This window comes from Schistocerca cancellata, chromosome 2, assembly GCF_023864275.1.
Source record: "Schistocerca cancellata isolate TAMUIC-IGC-003103 chromosome 2, iqSchCanc2.1, whole genome shotgun sequence".
Lineage (NCBI taxonomy): Eukaryota > Metazoa > Arthropoda > Insecta > Orthoptera > Acrididae > Schistocerca > Schistocerca cancellata.
The window spans coordinates 515,089,367-515,106,929 of NC_064627.1; the positions used below are offsets into that span (position 1 = coordinate 515,089,367).

A 17,563-nucleotide genomic window follows, 5' to 3' on the forward strand; every position below is an offset into this window, starting at 1 on the left:
ACGTCCACGCTGTCGCGGCATGCTACCAGTGTTAAAGACTGCGATGGAGCTCCGTATGCCATGGCAAACTGGCTGACACTGACGGCGGCGGTGCACAAATGCTGCGCAGCTAGCGCCATTCGACGGCCAACACCGCGGTTCCTGGTGTGTCCGCTGTGCCGTGCGTGTGATCATTGCTTGTACAGCCCTCTCGCAGTGTCCGGAGCAAGTATGGTGGGTCTGACACACCGGTGTCAATGTGTTCTTTTTTCCATTTCCAGGAGTGTATTTGAAGTTTACATATTTGTTGGTTTCGCTCGTTCTTTATCATCAAAAGCACATAAAAAACACGGGACCTCATGTTTTTAACCCTAGACAACCAGATTTAGAGCCAGCATCAGCATCGAGACACAGCAGCGATCCAGCAAGTGGCAGCGATTACCACAACACAATGCATTTTAATGGTGCCAACCTAACATCAAGTGCTAACAAGCTCCGTAAATGGGAGTGAAATAGTGCGATTATAGCAATTAGCAATATCTACGACTAGGCGACCATTACAAAAGTTGGGGCTCGTCCGGGATCTTTAAGTGCATCGATGATAATAGTGCAGCAATAAATTTCGTATGTGCTTAGCACTCCAAAAAAGTTTATTTGTGCAGTGTGGCAACAGTGAAAATATGTCAAAAATAAATAAATTGTGTTTGTGTGACTACCACAAACCATCATCACTCCGCTCGGAAGATTAACGTCTGGATTATGTCAATGGAATTCATCAATCAACACTTCAGCTTCGATAAAACCGAATATAAGTGAAGAAAGCCAGCAAGAACACCGATCACAACATCATAGCATAGCTACATAAAGCAAGGTATTTTGTTGTTGTCATTTAAAATAATTAATAGTTAACTTGTCTCTACCTGAGAGTGATGAGATCGTAGGAAATGTAAAAATTGAACCAGGGGATGGTGAACAATTAAACTTAACAGAGTGGCTAGCAGGGTTTGCAACTCAAATAAGCTCACAACTTAAACAATCAAGTGAACAAGCACGTTTGGATTTTAAACAATCAAGTGAACAAGTAAGTTTGAAACTTAAAGAAAACACAGATAGACTGGATAAGTTAAGTTTGGATTTTGATCTATTAAGTACTCATCTCAATGAGCAGTGTGAGGAAATTAAAACTACCCTCAGTAAGGACACTAGAGAACAGTTGATACACTTCAGAAAAGAATTTCAAGTTAAAGTTGAAAGTTTAAATGAAAACATACAAGCTAACACAGACAGCATTGCTGTCATATACAACAGAGTAGATACTGAAGTTGAAAGATTAGATCAGAGAATAGACAAAACTTCAGAAAACCTTAAACAAGAATACAACCTGTATGCCACTAATGTAGATACAAAAGTAGAAAATATACGCACTAAATATACACAATTGGAGGACGCATTGATGTCCAAACAAACGATTTACAATCAAAATACAATGTATGGGCACATCCAAGTGAAATGCTTTCCTGGTGAAAATCTGCACCCTATTGACTTTATTCACCAATGTAAGGATATGTTTGTTGTAGGAATGTCAGATAACATAAAAATTAAGTTAGTAAAACGGTTTCTAGAAGGGGAGGCCCTATCCTGGGCAAATGAGAATAATGATTCTTGGAATACTTTTGAAGAGTTTGAAGCTAAATTTATTTGTAAATATTGGTCACAATCCATACAAGCCAGATTAAAGTCAGAATTTCTAAATGGACCAGTGTATAGAGGGAAAGTAGGGGGAATGCAAAAATTTTGCAGAGATCAATTGAAAAAACTTGCTCACTTGAATAACTCTTTTGATATTATGACACAAATTGATGTTTTAAAAAGAAGGTTACCAGAGAGACTGCAGTGGGAATTGGTCCATGGACCAGACGATTCAATGGAAGAGTTCCTGATATTTGTAGATAGATTAGATAGGGCCTTGGAAAGAGAAAATAACCAAAGTTTTGGCTCTGGCAACAACCAGTATGGGGGGGTGGAACAGGAATGTAAATAGAGATTATTATGGGAGGAGAGACTTTGAAAATTCTGGAAATAATGCTCCAAATAGGGGAGATAGGAGATATGAAAATGATTTCAGAAACAATACACAGGAGGGAGGATGGAGGAGAGATCACAGGAATGATAGAAATAGGTATTGGGGAAGAGAACAAGATAGAAGGGGGTTTGCTGAAACTAGTGAACAAAACGACAACTACAAATGGACAGACCGAGGGAACCAGCCGGGAAACGGTGGACAGTCCCACTAGATGTCCGTAGTTTTGGGGCTAGACAATATTATGACAGGACAACACATAACCGAAACTGGAAAAGGAGAGGATACAATGTAAAGAGTAAGTACCATGAAAATATGGATGTTGTTAGAATGAATAAATTAGAATTTAATAAAAGGTTTTGGGATACTATGAGTAAAAGTGATACAGTTAATAAAAACAGTGTTCAAGCACAGGTAGTTAGTGAAAGTGTAGAAGTTGAAGGTATTGCAGAGTTCCATAGTTGGGCTGAAAAAGATACTGGTGATAATAACAAGTCAGACACACCACAAATAGAATCTATTTTGGGGGGTTTATTTGATAAGAAGGGGGATGACGAAGTGTTTAATGGAGCCAAAGACTCAATTGCTGGGATTCAGATACATAGGGGGGAAACTGAAGATGGGGTTGTTGTGGAGGAGGAGGAAGAAGTAATAGAGGGACATTCAAATAATGATCCTAAATTAAGCGATGTTATTGATGAGAGTGTGGAGGAAGAAATAAAAGTATTTGTAGAATTGAAAAGTGATTATGTGGTAAAGGTAAGTGATGTGACAAACATGGGTAATAATGAGGCTAATTTAAGTGAAATGCAGACTAGGGAATGTGTATCTGAGGACAAGCTATTGCCGATTGGGAACTATGAAACACTAATCTATGAGAATGGTAATAATAATAATATTAAAGAAAATATAAAGGGATGGAATGTAAATGTGTATTTTCAAGAGAAAGGGGAAAAGTTTTTAGAAGTTTTGTGGAGCAACTATGGAAACTGTATAAACAAAGATGCCTTTTGGAAAGAATTAGCAAAGGTAAGTGCAACCTTGTATCCTACACGGTGGACAAGAATCCGTAGTGGACTTTATAAAAAATGGGGTGAAAACAGTAGGTTGTTAAGTGACAACACAGTGTTAAAAGGAACAGATGAAAACAAAGGTTTATGTTTAAATGTCAATGCTTTGCAAACAGAGAGGGATGTGTCTAAGTGTAGGAAAGAGACATTAGACTTAGGAACTAAAGAAATTGAAAATGATCTATTGTTTGAAAATACAGAAATAGACAAAGATGTTGAGTTAGGTTGTCCATATGTTAAAGCAAACATTGACATTTGTCCATTTGAAATAAAAGAAAGCCCACATCCTAATGCATATAGACTTATCTTTCCCAGATCAAGAAGGTTATTTGGATTAAGAAACATCACTGAATTGAAACCATATAAACATGATTAAGCACATTTCCCTGTTTGAATACAGTTACTTACCCATTTTCCATAAAGCATGTTATCAGCAAAGATTTTTACTGGGTGTGTCAAATAGCAACTACCACTCATCCTACAGACCCTGGAAAAGTTCCAGATCGCTGAGAGAATGTTTTTATATTTTTATTGTCACTGTTGAATATTAAATTTTGAGACATCTTCTTTACTTGCAACGGGCAAGAAGGTGACAAACATTTATTACTTTCCTTTTGTATTGTTGAATATGGGACATACTTGCACCAAATAAAAGACCATGTAAAAATTGTTGTGCAAGACCCATCATTTTGTTACTATTGTGTTCTTAGGCATAAGATTTGTGTACAATTTTCTACAGCTAATCAGATGTTCACCAAGTTTGATGTTTGTGTTATGGTGTGACCAATTTAAGTGTCCAATTTTATTATTAATATGTTCTTGTACTGTCTTGACTATGTGTCTCAATGGGAGACAAGTTTTTTAAATATTTCCTTTTTTTTTCAAATGCATATTATATTCATACATGTGACTTCTCTAGTGTTTGTGTTTATATATCATGTCCATACTTATAATTATGTTCTTTGTTTTCATTTCTTTTATGTAGTTCAAAAAGAGCAGACAGTTGCAATATTTTCCTATGGACATATGACCTGTCCATCTATGTAATATATTTATGTTCCTTCTATTATCTTGATTAATCTGTGACTCAATGAGAACTGACTTTGAAATAATTTACATATATTTCTTATATATCTTAACATCGCATGTGATACATTTGTGTCTGTTTTTGATCATTTTCCATGTGGCTCACTGGGAGCAAAGATCAACATTTTTTTTACTTTCATATATTACTAAATATTTTTATTATGCTGTCATACTGAGAGCCATAACACAAAGTGCATTTGAAACAACACAACTAAAATATTTGCAGGAAAAAGTCATTTTGAAACGGTGTAACGGTCATTGCATACGTACACATTATGCATAGTAAAACAAAAAAATTATTAAAGTAGTACTTTTCCAAATTTTAACCATTTGACACATTTGTCCTAGTCGGCTAATATCATTAACATTCTGTAAATGATATTACCCGAGGGGGGTATTGTAACGGAACATACTAAAGGCTTTACTTTACCGAAGTATGCGATACCCTCCAAATTCAACCAGTTTAACGAGTATTTATGATTATAGAAAAGTTATTGTGTATGTTAACAATGATTGCATAACATGTCTCCATAAACAGTCAACTCATTAAAGTATACTGAGTAACTGACCCACACAAAAGTTTATATCACTTGATCACTGATACAGCAAATGTCATCGTGTAAAAACACTAAGTTCATCTTAAATAATTAATATGAAGTACGAAAAATAGTGGCCAACTTAGGTATTTTGGATCTCCTTAAATAAAAATCACCCAGTGAAACCTATTTGTTCACTAGGAGCGTTTTCACTCAGTATTCACGAAATCAATCCTATTTTAGACGAAAACCAATGTAATTCTTAATAATTCATGTTATTTACTTATTTATGCAAATTAGAGAAGTCAATTGACAAACTTCTAAAAAATGGCCTTTTTGTAACAAAGAATTATTCTGTCAAGTCAACAAATCTGTCTGTCATTTTAATAACATGTTAAATTATGCCACTCGATGCAAATTAATAACTTTTCTGCACAAATTAGGATAACAGATGAACATGTGACTTGTAAACTATATCTCTTTTTAGTAGTTCTTTGACAATGTTATAAATACAAGCAGCAAGAACGGTCGGAGGGCAGTCGGAATGTCACTTTGGTAAAGTGTGTTTGTGTGTTAATGTTTGAGGTGGATAAACAATGCAAAGAACATGTGAAGGAAATACTACTTTGTATTGTGTCATGGTCTTTGGTGGACAGTGGAATTAAGATGGCCACCAGAGAAATAAATATTTGAAGTTTACATATTTGTTGGTTTCGCTCGTTCTTTATCATCAAAAGCACATAAAAAACACGGGACCTCATGTTTTTAACCCTAGACAACCAGATGTAGAGCCAGCATCAGCATTGAGAGACAGCAGCGATCCAGCAAGTAGCAGCGATTACTACAACACAATGCATTTTAATGGCGCCAACGTAACATCAAGTGCTAACAAGCTCCGTAAATGGGAGTGAAATAGTGCGATTATAGCAATTAGCAATATCTACGACCAGGCGACCATTACAACCTCCATCTGTCCAATGGCCAACTTCACACATCCGTCCACATCAAACCCACCAACAAGCAACAGTACCTCCATTATGACAGCTTCCACCCATTCAATATCAAACGGTCCCTTCCCTACAGACTAGGTCTTTGTGGCAAACGAATCTGCTCCAGTCCTGAATCCCTGAACCATTACACCAACAACCTGACAACAGCTTTTGCATCCCGCAACTACCCTCCTGACCTGGTACAAAAGCAAATAACCAGAGCCACTTCCTCATCCCCTCAAACCCAGAACCTCCCACAGAAGATGTTAAGTCCCATAGTGCTCAGAGCCATTTCATTTCCCACAGAAGAACCCCAAAAGTGCACCAGTTGTGACAGGATACTTTCCGGGACTGGATCAGACTCTGAATGTCACTCTCCAACAGGGATACAACTTCCTCAAATCCTGCCCTGAAATGAGATCCATCCTTCATGAAATCCTCCCCACTCCACCAAGAGTGTCTTTCCGCTGTCCACCTAACATTCGTAACCTCTTGGTTCTTTCCTATGAAATCCCCAAACCACCTTCCCTACCCTCTAGCTCCTACCCTTGTAACCACCCCCGGGGTAAAACCTGTCCCATGCACCCTCCCACCACCACCTACTCCAGTCCTGTAACCCGGAAGGTGTACACAATCAAAGGCAGAGCCACGTGTGAAAGTACGCATGTGATTTACCAACTGACCTGCCTACACTGTGAAGCTTTCTATGTGGGAATGACCAGCAACAAACTGTCCATTCACATGAATGGACACATGCAGATAGTGTTTGTTGGTAGTGAGGATCACCCTGTGGGTAAACATGCCTTGGTGCAAGGCCAGCACACCTTGGCACAGTGTTACACCGTCCGGGTTATCTGGATACTTCCCACTAACACCAACCTATCAGAACTCTGGAGATGGGAACTTGCCCTTCAATATATCCTCTCTTCCCGTTACCCACCAGGCCTCAACCTCCGCTAATTTCAAGTTGCCGCCGCTCATACCTCACCTGTCATTCAACAACATCTTTGCATCTGTACTTCCGCCTTGACTGACATCTCTGCCCAAATTCTTTGCCTTTACATATGTCTGCTTGTGTCTGTATATGTGCGGATGGATATGTGTGCGTATGTGCGAGTGTGTACCTGTCCTTTTTTTCCCCCTAAGGTAAGTCTTTCCGCTCCCGGGATTTGTATGACTCCTTACCCTCTCCCTTAAAACCCACATCCTTTCGTATTTCCCTCTCCTTCCCTCTTTCCTGATGGAGCAACCGTTGGTTGCAAAAGCTTGAATTTTGTGTGTGTGTTTGTGTTTGTTTGTGTGTCTATGAACATACCAACACTTTCGTTAGATAAGTTACATCATCTTTCAGAATGAGATTTTCACTCTGCAATGGAGTTTGCGCTGATATGAAACTTCCTGGCAGATTAAAACTGTGTGCTGGACCGAGACTCAAACTCGGGACCTTTGCCTTTCGCGGGCAAGTGCTCTACCAACTGAGCTACCCAAGCACAACTCATGGCCCGTCCTCCCAGCTTTACTTCTGCCAGTACCTCATCTCCTACCATCCAATTTTATATAAGCTCTCCTGCGAACCTTGCAAAACTAGCACTCCTGAAAGAAAGGATATTGCGGAGACATGGCTTAGCCACAGCCTAGAGCACTTGGTTGGTAGAGCACTTGCCTGTGAAAGACAAGGGTCCCGAGTTTGAGTCTCAGTCCGGCACACAGTTTTAATCTGCCACGAAGTTTCATATCAGCGCACACTCCACTGCAGAGTGAAAATCTCATTCTGAAAACATCCCCTAGGCTGTGGCTAAGCCATGTCTCTGCAGTATCCTTTCTTTCAGGAGAGCTAATTCTGCAAGGTTCACAGGAGAGCTTCTGTAAAGTTTATATATATATAGACACACACATAACACTGGAGAAATGTTTTCTAACATATCCTCATACTTAAGTACTCTGATGTACAAATTCACTTGAAAGGGGAAGATAGAATGTTTCTGATTCACTTATAAACTACAGCTAGGACAGGAGTAGGGGGATAAGCATTATCGCCACATAATGAATCCAACACAGAATGTTGAACCCCCTACTTGCTTGTAGGTCTTACTTCTGGTTCAATGCACATATAGTAAGTTCCTCCTCTCCTTTTATGGGATAAACATTGCTACCCACACCATCATTTAACATCTCACTATAGTTAGAAATTACACTTGTCTTCTTGTTGTTGTGGTCTTCAGTCCTGAGACTGGTTTGATGCAACTCTCCATGCTACTCTATCCTGTGCGAGCTGCTTCATCTCCCAGTACGTACTGCAGCCTACATCCTTCTGAATCTGCTTAGTGTATTCACCTCTTGGTCTCCCTCTATGATTTTTACCCTCCACGCTGCCCTCCAATACTAATTTGGTGATCCCTTGATGCCTCAGAACATGTCCTACCAACCATCCCTTCTTCTAGTCAAGTTGTGCCACAAACTCCTCTTCTCCCCAATTCTATTCAATACCTCCTCATTAGTTATGTGATCTACCCATCTAATCTTCAGAATTCTTCTGTAGCACCACATTTCAAAAGCTTCTATTCTCTTCTTGGCCAAACTATTTGTCATCCATGTTTCACTTGCATACATGGCTAAACTCCATACAAATACTTTCAGAAATGACTTCCTGACACTTAAATCTATACTTGATGTTAGCAAATTTCTCTTCTTCAGAAACGCTTTCCTTGCCATTGCCAGTCACTACTTCGACCATCATCAGTTATTTTGCTCCCCAAATAGCAAAACTCTTTTACTACTTTAAGTGTCTCATTTCCTAATCTAATTCCCTCAGCATCAACCGACTTAATTCGACTGCATTCCATTATCCTCCTATCAAGACACTGTCCATTCTGTTCAACTGCTCTTCCAAGTCCATTGCTGTCTCTGACAGAATTACAATGTCATCGGCAAACCTCAAAGTTTTTATTTCTTATAACTGCCATCTGGTTTCTGTGTAAATTATAAATAGCCTTTCACCCCATTTATTTTACCCCTGCCACCTTCAGAATTTGAAAGATAGTATTCCAGTCAACATTGTCAAAAGCTTACTGTAAGTCTACAAATGCTAGAAACGTAGGTTTGCCTTTCCTTAATCTATTTCCTAAGATAAGCTGTAGGGTCAGTATTGCCTCACATGTTCCAACATTTCTACGGAATCCAAACTGATCTTCTCCGAGGTCGGCTTCTACCAGTTTTTCCATTCGTCTGTAAAGAATTTGCGTTAGTATTTTGCAGCCGTGACTTATTAAACTGATAGTTTAGTAATTTTCACATCTGTCAACGCCTGCTTTCTTTGGGATTGGAATTATTATATTCTTCTTGAAGTCTGAGGGTATTTCGCCTGTCTCATACATCTTGCTCACCAGATGGTAGAGTTTAGTCAGGACTGGCTCTCCCAAGGCTGTCAGTAGTTCCAATGGAATGTTGTCTATTCGGGAGGCCTTGTTTCGACTCAGGTCTTTCAGTGCTCTGTCAAACTCTTCACGCAGTGTCGTATCTCCCATTTCATCTTCATCTACATCCTCTTCAGTTTCCATAATATTGTCCTCAAGTACATCGCCCTTGTATAGACCCTCTATATACTCCTTCCACCTTTCTGCTTTCCCTTCTTTGTTTAGAACTGGGTTTCCATCTGAGCTCTTGATATTCATACAAGTGGCTCTCTTTTCTCCAAAGGTCTCTTTAATTTTCGTGTAGGCAGTATCTATCTTACCCCTAATGAGATGAGCCTCTACATCCTTACATTTGTGCTCTAGCCTTCCCTGCTTAGCCATTTTGCACTTCCTGTCAATCTCATTTTTGAGACGTTTGTATTCCTTTTTGCCTGCTTCATTTACTGTGTTTTTATATTTTCTCCTGTCATCAATTAAATTCAATATTTCTTCTGTTACCCAAGGATTTCTACTAGCCCCCATCTTTTTACCTACTTGATCCTCTGCTGCCTTCACTACTTCATCCCTCAGAGCTGCCCATTCTTCTTCTACTGTATTTCTTTCCCCCATTCCTGTCAATTGTTCCCTTATGCTCTCCCTAAAACTCTGTACAACCTCTGGTTTAGTCAGTTTATCCAGGCCCCATCTCCTTAAATTCCCACCTTTTTGCATTTTCTTCAGTTTTAATCTACAGTTCATAACCAATAGATTGTGGTCAGAGTCCACATCTGCCCCTGGAAATGTCTTACAATTTAAAACCTGGTTCCTAAATCTCTGTCTTACCATTATATAATCTATCTGATACCTTCTAATATCTCCAGGCTTCTTCCGTGTATACAACCTTCTTTTATGATTCTTGAACCAAGTGTTGGCTATGATTAAGTTATGCTCTGTGCAAAATTCTACCAGACAGCTTCCTCTTTCATTTCTTAGCACTAATCCATATTCACCCACTATGTTTCCTTTTCTCCTTTTTCCTACTCTCGAATTCCAGTCACCCATGACTATTAAATTTTCGTCTCCCTTCACTACCTGAATAATTTCTTTTATCTCATCATACATTTCATCAATTTCTTCATCATCTGCAGAGTTAGTTGGCATATAAACTTGTACTACTGTAGTAGGCATGGGCTTCATGTCTATCTTGGCTGCAATAATGCATTCACTATGCTGTTTTTAGTAGTTTACCTGCACTCCTATTTTTTTATTCATTATTAAACCTACTCCTGCATTACCTCTATTTGATTTTGTATTTATAACCCTGTATTCACCTGACTGAAAGTCTTGTTCCTCCTGCCACCGAACTTTGCCAATTCCCACTATATCTAACTTTAACCTATCCATTTCTCTTTTCAAATTTTCTAACCTACCTGCCCGATTTAGGGATCTGACATTCCACACTCCGATCCGTAGAATGCCAGTTTTCTTTCTCCTGATAACGACATCCTCTTGAGTAGTCCCCACCTGGAGATCCGAATGGGGGACTATTTTACCTCCGGAATATTTTACCCAAGAGGACGCCATCATCATTTAACCATACAGAAAAGCTGCATGCCCTTGTGATAAATTACGGCTGTAGTTTCCCCTCGCTTTCAGCCGTTTGCAGTACCAGCACAGCAAGGCCGTTTTGGTTAGTGTTACAAGGCCAGATCAGTCATTCATCCAGACTGTTGCCCCTGCAACTACTGAAAAGGCTGCTGCCCCTCTTCAGGAACCACACATTTGTCTGGCCTCTCAACAGATACCCCTCCATTGTGGTTGCCTACGGTACGGCCATCTGTATCACTGAGGCACGCAAGCCTCCCCACCAACAGCAAGGTCCATGGTTCATGGGGGAGACACTTGTCTTACTACTATCATTTACATTACTCTTACCTGTGATTACAGTACATTTTTATACAAGTGGCTCTTTATCATCACCTGCTCTAGTGCGAGCCAAAACTGGATCCAGAATTAAAATCATCTCCTGCATTTCTGTTATTTGAATTTCTCTTACCATTTTCTTTCTGGCTATCCTCCACTGAACCATTCCTTGAATTTCTACTGTAATTAGTCCTGTTCATCCTATTTACCTGAAATTCTCTCCCTGATTGAATGTTGTCATCCAAATTCCTCCTACAATCTTCCACTGAGGGCTTCAATCTCTCCAGTTTATCAACATAATTCAAGAAATCACTAATATTACCCCCAGGGGCAGGTACAAGCAGTTCTCTAACTTTCTGAGGCAACTTAGTTTCTAAGCCCATAATTATTGATTCACTACTCAGCTCTTTGTCTAAATATTTCAGTTTGTTTATCCAAAGCTGACGAAACCTTTCACAGTACCCTTCCTAGAGTCAATCTCTCTCCTCCCCAAAATTCACTCAAAATTCTCTGCTGCTTCTCTTTGGACCAATATTAATCTAAAAATGCTTTCTCAAAACTATACCACAAAGTACAACTATCTGCTACCTGAGCTGCCCATCCAGAAGCAGCCCTGTACTGTAGTTCTGATAAGATTTCTTATGTAATTTTTTGTGTATAGATCATTAAACCCAATTTCTGGGCCCATTTGTGCTCAATGAATTGCCCAGATAGCTATTTGCAATATCTATCTGGTCAATCCAATGAGAGGGTGATGTGACGAAGCAAGCTGGGATATTTTTACTTCCCCTCTTCTTTTGCCACCTGCCTACTTAAATTCGTTTTTTCTCTTTCAACCAATTACCATTGCTGTGTGGTGTTGTGGGTTTGAAGATTGATCTCACCATGGACGTTGGTAGTGAAGCTGCGCATCATGCAGCCCATTGTGCACAGTTTTGAATTGTAACATGACATCCTGTGGCTGTACGAAAAGCATTATTCAACATGGTGGCGTTGCTGTCAGGGTTTCTCTGAGCCATAATCCATAGGTAGTGGTCATCCACTGCAGTAGTAGCCCTTGGGAAGCCTGAGTGAGGCACGTCATCAACAGTTCCTGTCTCTCTGTATCTCCTCTATGTCCAAACAGTTGCTTTGGTTCACTCCGAGATGCCTGGACACTTCCCTTGTTGAGAGCCCTTCTTGGCACAAAGTAACAATGCGCACACATTCAAACCGCAGTATTGACTGTCTAGGAATGGTTGAACTACAGACAACATGAGCCATGTACCTCCTTCCTGGTGGAATGACTGGAACTGATCGGCTGTCAGACTCCCTCCATCTAATAGGCACTGCTCATGCATGGTTGTTTACACCTTTGGTTGGGTTTAGTGTCTCTGAACAGTCAAAGGGGCTGTGTCTGTGATACAATATTCACAGTCAATGTCTCTCTTCAGGAGTTCTGGGAACCAGGGTGATGCAAAACTTTTTTTGATGTGTGTTATAAACTGTAGCTCTTACCCTGCAGTCAGATAGTCTATGCATTGGCTACAATTGCTAATTACACAGAAATAGAAAATAAAAGATAAATGAATAATTTAATAACAATAGTCCTATTCTAAGGTTTGTAAATGATGCACACAGCAGAGAAATATGTTGGGTAAATTTTGTTCAAGAAAGGACATCTGAAATAAATGGAAGTGGTCCTACAATATTCAGTTAAAATACAGACAGAAAATATCCTCACCAAATGCAGCAAAGTTACGTAGGTAATGATACAAGAATGGAAGCAATGTCCCCAAATTAAGTAGTCATCAAAGCCTCTCAGAAGCTAAGTCCATTTTGTGATCAGAATACATGAAAGATTCATCTGCTCAAAATAGTCCAAGGTCCAATATGATGATCCACAAATTAACATATATGATATCAAGAATAGTAATCCATGCTCTGTCTATTCTCAGTTCTGTAAATCAAGTGGTTGAAGTTAGAGACATATTCTGGAACACATTCAGACCTCTCAGAAAATGTAGTCCCTTCAGGAGCTAAGATATTCACCACCAAGAACCAATCACCCATATGACTGAATCAGTTACTTCAGGCAGGTCTGCCTTCTTCAAGATCTTGACATAATGTCCAGAATTGCTCCAATGAGCTCTTCACTTGAAAAGTTCCAGTCTCCACTTTACTCCAGCAGTGTTATCTCACTGACCAACTCTCATTGGCTGAAGGCCATCCCCACCAAAAACATGTGATCCTCAAGCTCTACAGACGTGATTTGATTAATTAGACTACTTTCCCATATTGAACAAATGCATTACTACAGCACTTAAACAAAGGAAAAGTTATAAACATTTAGTCACACTCAGAGCATTCCCTACAATCATAAATAAAGGTTTTCCATTAATAAATAAGCTAGAATTCTTGCACAGGTATGCTCATGATAAATGGCAATAAATTGTTGTTAAATATTATTTAAGCAATTATTTATGCCTGCTTGACAGAAGCATCTTTCGGCAGTTTTTAATGGTGGTGTCCTCTAATACATGTGACTGACCACTTTTAAATTAGCATAGTTTTGTAATAACACTTGGAATCAACATTTAAATAAAGTTACTGGCACAATAGTAAACTGTTCATTAAATAAAAACACAAATATGCCAAAATCTGAGGTATTCATGCTGAATTCATTTGATGTGTAAATGTGGAGAAGACAATGTTTTGACAAATATCTGCATAATGAAAAAGAGATAATAACTGTCATAAATCAAAAAATAAAACAGATACAGATTATATAGATTTCAGAGATGATAGCTATAGTGCAGAGACACTGTTTGCTGAAATCACATGAAGCAATTAAAAGTTGTCAGCACACGGGTTCATTGTGTAAAGGTTTAAATTCACTGTGAGATATTGAAGTCTGTTGTTTTAAAGATACTGAAATGTTGTTATGTCATTGTATGTGCCTTATTTTTCTGAGATCACAGATGTATTCAGATTCACTTTAATGTGTAACTATGACTTATTATCAAAGTTCAGAGAGCTGTGACTTAACTATCTTTAAGATTGTCTAACAGTCCGCCATTTCCTGGAGCATTGTCTGTTGTACAAAGGGCATGCTGTGACAGCTGTCCAACTTCCCATTGTTCAGATTTACCCATTTGCTTTGACGCTGCTCATCTTTGCATGTGGTTGGCCAGAAACTGTCAGCAAGCCAGGCTGTCCGTAGTGCACCCAGAGCCCTAGGCCTGCCATCATTTAGCTGTGCAACAAATTCTTCTTTCCTCATACCCGTACTGGGCAGCTAATTAGCTCATCTAAATACATATAATGTTATGATGATCACTAACGGTATGTGCCACAGATTGCATCTCATGGACAGACCACTGGCTCACAACATACCTTTATGCTACCAAGTTCAATAATATTAAGTCTGTGGCACAGGAACTGTTAAATGCAGGTATTGTACACCCCTCTGATAGCACCTGGTTGTACCCTATTCACTTGTTGCCAAGAAAGACTGTTCTTTCCACCTGTGTGGGGACTTCCACAAACTGAACACTTGTACATCTTTGGACAATTACCCTATTCCCCACATTCAGGACTTTGCCAACCAGCTTCACAGCATGCAAGTCTTCAGCATGACTGACTGGTGCAAAGAATACCATCAGATTCCAACTTTTAAGAATGACATTCCAAAAACAGCGATCACTACCCCTTTGGGCTGTTCAAATGCTGCTTCGTGCTATATGATCTAACAAATGCAGCACAAACTTGGCAGCATTTTGTTGGCTCTATACTGTTTTTGCTTTGCATACCTCAATGATATCCTCATCTCTTCTTCCTCCATTGAGGAACATAAATGTCTTCTTCAACAGGTCCTACAAGCCCTTTCTGACCACGGTGTGGAAATTGACTACAAAAATCACAACTTCGATGCTCTCACATCCCATTTCTTGGTAATTCTGCATTCTGTCTCATCTGAGGGTATCTGCCCAATGTCTGATTGCATTGATCTCATCAATAATCTCCCTCTCCTGAAACCTATCAAGAACTGATATGGTTTCCCAGGGTGGTGAACTTTTTTTGACATCATATTCCCCACGCCATCTCTCTGTGGCAACTATCTATATTTGATTGCCATTGTGCAAAATGAAGTGTCGTACACTTACTACTTGTATTTTGTGGTTACTATTAATCTCTCATACACAGCTTAACAAATTTATTACAACAGGCATTGATTGTCAAAAATTTGGCAGTAGTGTAGTATTATAATTTGGGATTTATTTATTTACTTGTTTATTGGAGGCCACATAATACTGATATGGTGCCATGCAGTTTAGTCAAATGAAAATAAAACAAGAATTTTGCACTTAAGTGTTGCATAAACAATAGAATGAATTTTCTCAAATTGTGTCTTACATCAGGAAACATATAATGATTGGAATGTTTTCAAAGCATGCATAATAAGTTTAATTTCAATTGACATCTGTAGCTAACTTCAATACTTGTGCTGCCATTAATATTACCAAAATTGTCTCCAGTAACAAAATTATCATATTACACAGTCTGAAAAGGTGAAGTTATGGCAGTTGCCCATTGACCACTTCAGATATCATGCCCTCGGATCATGCTAGCTACCAGTTTTCAGGTTACTTTTCTTTATCAGTTTCATTAATCATAGTCAACTATTGAGCAAAGCCCTCCAGTTTGTTCACAATCTTTAACCCAATATCTTGACTTCTTTGGGGATGGTAGTATTTGTTCCATTTAATTTAATTTATTATTGCATTGCATTTGATTTGACATAATGTACTCCCATCATTGCTGCCTGGTTTTTCACCTCTAACATGCACCATTGCTAATGCCTAAAGGGTATGACTGACACATTCTTAAGACTTCTTGTGCAGTCATTTGTTTACCCATCATTTTAAGTTGTCTCAATGTATCTCCAAAAAGGAAGGTTCTGGTTTGACAGCCAGTTGATTAGATCATCATTTGAGCTTGTGCACCATCTCATATAGAACAAGGATGGGAGACTAAGAAATCAAAAAATTGGATGGCCAGATAGGGATTAGAAAACTGCTCCTTCTGAATGTGAGTTCAACACCTTAACTAATGCTCCACCTCACGATGTGAATTCATTCCAGGAACTCCACCCACATTCATCATCTAATCATCCTTGCTGGTTTCATTAAAAAGATCACACTTGTCAGTTTATAGATTCATGACTCTCTACCACACTATAAGTATTTCTGGGTGACTATATGTACCTTACAACAGTCAACAGCTATTATGAAAGGGCCACCTGTTAATTGGTATAATTCCACAAAAAAGTTGTACTCTAAAAAGTTATTGTAATGATATAAAAGTTTTGCAACTTGTCCACCTTTTGTGACAGTGCTTTTTGAGCATCCACATTTTGGAGTTATTTATTATTAAAATACAGTCAAGAAATTACAAAGTTCTTCTTTTGAATGGTTACAACTACATGATGAAAATATTTTTAAAAAAATGTTTGGTGATTTTCAGGTGAAAAAGGGCTCTATTCAAGAACTGATGACACATTCCTCTTAGCTTTTTTAAGAGCGAGGAAGCACAATGTGAATGAAGCCTTCAGACTGGTAAGATTGTGGAACTGTATCACCATAGACATTTGTTTTACCTGTATGCAAAGGTACATATGAGAGGGTGGACAAAAATATGGAAACACTAAAAACACAACACATTAACATGCCTAACATGGTGTTAGAAAACCACTGGGATTCAAAACAGCTGCCAGTCATCTTGAATAGATAAATAAAAATCCTGTATGTTTTGCAAGGGTATTTTATACCTTTCTTCCTGCAAAATAATAGCAAGTTCTAGTTAATTAGTTAGTTTCATGTTCTGTGGATCATTTTTGTGATAAATTGTTATGATGTGGAATCAGTCATTTCACATTCATGCTGCAAATTAATTTTTAATATTGCTCCATGCTGAACATCAAAAAGTCTTCTTTAAAAATTAGTAATTCCTACTCATCATCTTCTATGAAATGCAAAGTATGGATACAAAATGTAACATATTTCTAGAAAAACTGATACAACATTTTGATACTGCCTTCCCTCTAAAAATGGTAAATATCAGAACTAATGCAAGAGGCAATGGCTAGATTACTAAAGGAATTAGAACTTCTTGCCAGAGGAAACGAAAACACCAAACCTGCAAGGGAAATAATGTCACAGCATATATGCACTTTCACAACAAAACATACACAAAAATTTTACAAAAGGTCATAAAACAGGCAAAAAGAATGCACAGTGATAGGTATAGAATTTTTTTAAAAATCTTCAAATGAAATTAAAGCTATTGTTACATTACAATAAAAAGATTACAGAACCAACTGAAATAGCAAATGTATTCAACGGCTGCTTCACTGTAGTAACTGAGAATTTAACAAAAACTAGTTTTGTTGGAAATCGGCAGAAAACAAGATAATCAGCTGTAAACTATCAATGTTTGCAGATCATGAAGGCAGGGAGGAAATAGTCAG

The 17,563-nt window shown here is 38.5% G+C and overlaps 1 protein-coding gene across 5 annotated transcripts in view; it reads left to right on the forward strand.

Annotated features, from left to right (window-relative positions):
• The window catches only part of LOC126162062 (clavesin-2-like), a 127,572-nt gene that overhangs the window by 88,026 nt on the left and 21,983 nt on the right, over nucleotides 1-17,563 (forward strand). For all 5 annotated transcript variants that reach the window (XM_049918316.1, XM_049918318.1, XM_049918320.1 and 2 more), the window contains one exon: nucleotides 16,561-16,652. In XM_049918316.1, coding sequence (XP_049774273.1) covers nucleotides 16,561-16,652 — 92 coding nt within the window. The remainder of the gene's footprint in view (nucleotides 1-16,560; nucleotides 16,653-17,563) is intronic.